This window comes from Taurulus bubalis (assembly GCF_910589615.1).
Source record: "Taurulus bubalis genome assembly, chromosome: 13".
NCBI classification, from domain to species: domain Eukaryota; kingdom Metazoa; phylum Chordata; class Actinopteri; order Perciformes; family Cottidae; genus Taurulus; species Taurulus bubalis.
The window spans coordinates 18,611,102-18,617,101 of record NC_136601.1 but is presented as its reverse complement, the minus strand read 5'-3'; the positions used below and the strand labels follow the sequence as shown (position 1 = coordinate 18,617,101).

General features: G+C 44.8%; 1 protein-coding gene across 2 annotated transcripts in view; it reads right to left on the bottom strand.

Moving 5' to 3' along the window:
• Positions 1-257: 257 nt before the first annotated feature.
• The window catches only part of ppp2r2ba (protein phosphatase 2, regulatory subunit B, beta a), a gene marked incomplete at both ends in the record, with an annotated part of 37,177 nt that continues 31,434 nt past the window's right edge, over positions 258-6,000 (bottom strand). For both annotated transcript variants that reach the window (XM_079228639.1, XM_079228640.1), the window contains 6 exons: positions 258-413; positions 1,108-1,231; positions 1,322-1,413; positions 1,971-2,140; positions 4,385-4,549; positions 4,736-4,913. In XM_079228639.1, coding sequence (XP_079084765.1) covers positions 258-413; positions 1,108-1,231; positions 1,322-1,413; positions 1,971-2,140; positions 4,385-4,549; positions 4,736-4,913 — 885 coding nt within the window. The remainder of the gene's footprint in view (positions 414-1,107; positions 1,232-1,321; positions 1,414-1,970; positions 2,141-4,384; positions 4,550-4,735; positions 4,914-6,000) is intronic.

The window sequence follows — 6,000 nt, the reverse complement described above, 5'->3', positions numbered from 1 at the left end:
AAGTCAAATTGAAGAATGAAAGTTCATTCTCGATTTCGAGGAAACATTTTTCCTCACGCTAGATCCAGGTTTTATCAATTTCCCCCACGACCCAAAATTCACACCGTCACTGGATAATTATCTCTGCTGTTCTTCAGCAGAGCAGCAAAATTCAAGACCGGCAGCAACGAGGCATAGAGAGAGGAGAAGGGTGTTTATAAGGGCTCCATCCCTCTTTCTCCGACCCAGCAGGGGGTCAGCAGGGGGCAGATTGCTCTTTAGTTGACCTTGTCTTGGAAGATGTAGAGGTTGTTGGTGGCCGCTACTGCGATGATGTTCTCCTGCGGGTGCCATGTTGTGTGGAGGATCTTCTTGCTGAAGTCTAGGCTGTCTACACTGATCTCATCCTTACGACGCTTCCCACCCACACACACCTGGAGGACAACAGTAGAGATAGAGAGGAATTAGGATATGAGTTTGCACAATTTTTAACGCATAATCACAACGATTTCAGTGATTTTAAAGCAGTATTTATTTATTTTCGCCCACTTGGGGGCACCAGAACGCGCTGTGAAACACAACATTGACATAAACCTTATAACTGATATAATCTAAACTCATGAAGCAAATAAGTTGCCTACTAGACACAGAGCAACATTTAGCAGCATTCATTTGGAGCTCTGTTTTGGTCTCAAACCCCTGCGGGACATATTTGGCTCTTTAGCTGCTAAATGCTCCGCTATGTTCACCAGCTAGTTGAAAAAGAAACAATGTAAAAAGAAAAACAAGAGAGGCTCAAAATATATTGTTGATGAATCCAACTCTTTCTGAATAGAGTAATTAAACCTAAAACAAACTTTTGTTATTTGTCACTATCCTGCTAGTTATCACAGCTATTACAGTTCATGGATTTCACACAGTTCTGGCTTGTTGCAATCACACTTTGTGACTGATAATGCAGTATTTGATAGGATAGGATTGGATATATTCATAATTATACTGTAGCTTATCTATGAAGATTCACAGACATCAGAATATATAAACAACATTATTATGAAGCCAAGTGGAGGCCCTGGCAAATCCACGTCGTAGAAATCAGGTAACGTGTATTGAGGAGCATTGCTGTACCTTGCGGGGCTTCAGGATGGCTCTGGGTTTGCTGTTCTCCCTGGACGCCTCCAGTGTGACGTCCCGTTTGGTGTTCCGGTCAAACATTCGGAAGAAATTGTTATAGGAGCCGGTCATGATGACGCTGAGGCGGAGCAGAGGAGAGCGGAGGGTTATTGAGATAGTTGGATGCCTGAATGGATCAATGGATGGATGGATAAGAAATACATCTCACCTGTCTGAGCCGTTCCAGACACACTCAAACTTGTCGAAGATGCAGTCATTCTCATACAGAGAACAGAGTTTGCCACGTAAATAGTCATGCACCTGAAAAACAAATCAGAACATGAAGTTGTTGGTGGATCACGATCACACTTTCCCAACACCCAAAGTTCGTCATATTCCCTTTAAGTGAACAACCATAACCTTAAGCTGCACTACCATATGCTCTAGTTTCAATAATCCTTCCAGGCCTGGTGACCCACGCTAAGATGCTAGGTAGCAGGTGGAATTGGACAGAGAATCCCTTGAGCCCAGCTGATAGCCTTATCAATCATGACCTGCCCTAAGATGGCTTCCCCTGATCAGGCGGAGTGGATCTGACCCCAGTGACCACACAGTGGGAGGTTTCGCCCTTCAGGTTGCATCAGCACCGCCACTATCTGTCTTTTTTTACGGACAGTCGGCTCAATAAGCCCTCCCGGGGTAATTGCAGAAAATGACACGGTTACAGATTGGCAGGGTGACAGTGAAACAGGATTATGTTGAGTGATTACTCTGAAATCAATAAGTTTTGATTTGATCTGAGCCTAGCCTTTATTTAGGATTATCTTTGGAGCCTTCAAACTGTCCAACGGGCACATTAAAGCGAGACGAAGGCTTACCTGGTATGTCTCTAGTGGTTTGTTCTCCATTTGAAGGTCCCACACCTTGACAGTGAGGTAGTCTCTTGTCATCAGGTAGCGCCCGTTGTGGCTGAACTTCACGTCAGAGATGGATGAGATGATTTCAGAGAAAAAGGAGCGAGTGGAGGGATCCTCTGGCTCCTCAAAGTCTACGAGAGAAAAACAAACAAATGGCAGTTATCTTCTGACAGAGAAAACACCTTTTACACCGCGGGAGGTCGCTGCGTAAAATAAATGTGCTTTTTTTCCCTCCCACATGTCTTTTTAATCATTTGCGGGGAAAAAAACAAAGCTGATAGTGTTTGGGTGGTGGGGGGCCGTCATTAGCGAACAATAACAGCCACAACAATGCCTGGATGTGGGGTTTGCTGCAGCAGCTGCATCTCTTCCCAGTATTATTTCTCTGTGTGTTTAGGGAGAGAGTTGTGGGTCAGCATGCTGGGTAAATATTGGTTATGATTCATATTGATTCTGGCAGCTGCTGATCTGTGTGCAGGCCAACACGCTGGGGATAAGAGCCAGGCATTCCATCGTTAGCTGTCAAGTTATTGTTCCTCCTCCTCCACCTCCTTCCTCCTTCTCTCCCCGCTCTCCTCTCCATCGCTCCAAAAATGCCCCCTCCATTCTCTCCCACCCCTCCCCTCGTCCTCAGCTGAGGCCTGGAGAATGGCTCTGTGATGTGTCAATGGGGAGTCTAACAAGGGATGCGGCGGGAGAGATGAAAAAAATGGGGGGGGGAGGAAGGGATAAGAAAAACAAATCAATGTCAAAGTGCTGGGCCCGTTTGGGCCCCGCTGGATTTGTGTGTGTGTGTGTGTGTGTGTGTGTGTGTGTGTGTGTGTGTGTGTGTGTGTGTGTATGTCAGTGAATGAGTGTTTGTGTATAAGTGTGTGTGTGCAATATGTGCATGTATATATGCATGTGTGTGTGTGTCCCTGCCCTCCCTCTTGTCCCACTCCAGGGGTATCTAATAGGGTCTCTGGGGAGTCGGCATGGTCCCTCTCTTTTTGTACTGGAGCTCAGCGCTTTGGCAACCCTCCCCTATCCCTCCATCCATCCTCCATCTAATGCTGACTGATACCAGCAGCCTCCCAGGCTTACAGGTATGGGAGGGGATGTGGTATTCTTGTGTATTTTATGTGGAAGGTTCAGGAAGCCGTGTGTGTGTGTGTGTGTGTCAAGGGAAGCTGTGTTTTTGAGTGTATGCGTGGGAGAGACGGCATAATACATCGCTCTGAGCCAAACAGCGTTCATGCAGTGAGACAGTAGGTCGGAATCAGCAGACCGTGTCCTGAGGCTAATGAGAGCACCTGCCTGCTCTATATGTGTGTGTGTGTGTGTGTGTGTGTACATGTGTGTGTACATGTGTGTGCACTGCGAGCACCTAATGGCACGTACATGTCGATACGAAAACAACTGTAAATACCACAACTTAGAATAAACACCAAATTCCAAACATTTTATGTTACTTATATACTACTTTGGCCGCAAGTGAAATTCAACAGGCCGTGTTCGCGCATGGTCCAGTGAACGCATCAATATGTCTGAGGACGTGACTGACTGACGTTATCGAACAACAAGGTGTGTCCATGAGGGACTAATGCGATTGCTCTTAAGCCATTGATTTTCCAGAGAAAATGTCAATGTATTCATTATTCATTTGAGCAAAGCGTATGCACATGATGCTCAGCTTAAGCAAAGGCCATTCATTGTTTGAAACGCACAGCGAGAATTATTGATGGGTTATCAATCCTGGCATATTGAGCCTCACAAAGGTGGAGCTGAAGCAGAAAAGAAATAGTGTGAATTTGCAACCCGGGAACCACCATGTTAAATGTAAATCTGAAGTCTCGATGAACCTGCAGCGATGTCGTCTGTTCACACCCTCCCATTATGTTTAGAGCTCATCATACTTATAATACTACTACTCAGCGTCACTGAGGTCATGTTCTTTGTCTCGTTTGAGAGAATTTGATGGCCAGGAAAAGAAGACACAATACAATAAAAACTCAAATTACACACAGTGGGTTTCAGAAGGCGGGCTTAAATGTCTTTTAGACTAAATGTGACCGTTATTAAAATAAATTAAAGGGAGTCTGTATTTCAATTCTATACAGTTCGACTATTTATCCCAGTTAGAGATATTTTATGCAGAAGCTTCCTGTAGAGGAGGCTTTGAAGCAACATGTAGGTGATACAGAACATATAACAGTTAAATGAATAAAGCAACTGTATCCAATAATCAGGCCAACGCTGGAGTTTTGCAGCATTTTTTGGTGGCTAGGTAAAAAAAAAAAACTGAATATTTTCACATGAAAGAAAATCAATAACTATTTGATCTTTCTTGTTAATCCTTTATCAATTTTCCCATGATGCTCTCTACTTGTACTCACATTTGCTGTGTTTGTCGCAGAGCGCGGCCTCTCTCATGTCACAGAGGCGTATTGAGCCCTTGCTGCTGCTGTAGGCAAAGGTGTGACACTGCTGGGGATGAAACTCTGCTGAGGTGATCACCTCCGTCAGCTCCTCCATGTTGGCTGGCTTGATGTCCACAATGTCTGAGAGACCGGCACTAAGGAACAACTACGACTTTAAGACAGCTACTATGGGCATTTTGAAAGCCAAAAGCTTCAGTATTTGGCTCTGAAAAAAGAGACAGACATATTTGAATAACATGGTTACTTTTCATCCCTTTTCCCCACATTTTTAGTTCCTAAGCACAAATTACATGAGTAAGAGGATACTGAAGCTGCGATCGGTGATCTCCAGGTTCCACAGGTTCACCCTGAGGTCGTCGGTGGAGATGTATGTCTGAAGGTCGGAGTTGACAGAGATAGAGTTGATGTGGTAAGTGTGAGCATTGCTGAATACCCGCCTGGCTGTAGCCTCCACCATCAAGTCCATAGGCTGCAGCACCGGCACCTAGTGGAGAAGACAGGTCAGTTAGGTAGGGAGGAAACAGAAGAATATGCAATAAATTCATCTTGAAAGCTTTGATTGTTTTTTGTAACACTGATTCAGTATCTTTCCTCGAGGCCTTTTTATATATTTATCTGCATGTGCAAATGTGTCTGCGTGTGTGTGTGTGTGTGTGTGTGTGTGTGTGAACCACAAACAGATGACTCCAGGGATTCACATGACATTTACTCCACAAATCTTAATGAAACAGTGACTGAGAGGCTCAGAGGCTGTTTGATGAGCTGGTTCAATCAGACTGTGAATATCTGTTTGCCACACGGCTACTCGGAGATCACACCTGCCTCCCTCTCTTTCTCCCTCCCTCCCTCCCACTTGCTCTGTCTCATGAAAGTGCTGAAGAAGTCTCTTGTTTGTATGTAAGAGAAAGCAAGAAAACAGAGAAAGCAAAGGAAGTGGAAAAAGAGATGGCCCGAGGGCATCGCTAGGCCCTGCTGAGGAATGATAACTGAACTCTGCAGAATTAAGACAAGCTCACACTCACACACGAATACACACACATACACAGTGCTGCTTGGGCTTCAAAGCCACCCAGCCCCTGTCTGCATGCAGCCCCCCGTTGGCCAGATAAAACACAGACAAAGAGAGAAGGGAGGGGAGCGAGAGAGGAGAACAAATCGACTGCTTCTTCCCTTTTTCTCTCGTCCGTTGCTGGCACTGACAGAAAGACATGGCAGCGCAGCAGGCTGCTGTATCTCCATGGGTGTCACTTCATTTCCATGTCTTTCACTGGCCGTCCAGAGAGACACAGACCGTATTAACCCATAACCCCCAACACTGACAGTTACACTGTTCAGCTGGCTCCTGCATTACCTCATAAATTCTCCTTCTCACAAAATGTAAAGCCGAATATTATAATTTGAGATATTTCTGCTTTACAAAGAAACAAATACTCCCTAGAAATCTATTCACGGCATCATTTTAAGCCACTTTCCTCTTTTAAAGCAGCAATTGGATAAAAAAAAGGAGGTACTGAATCGTAGATTTCACATGATGCAAACAAAGAGTTTTTTTATTGTTTGTTCTTCTGACT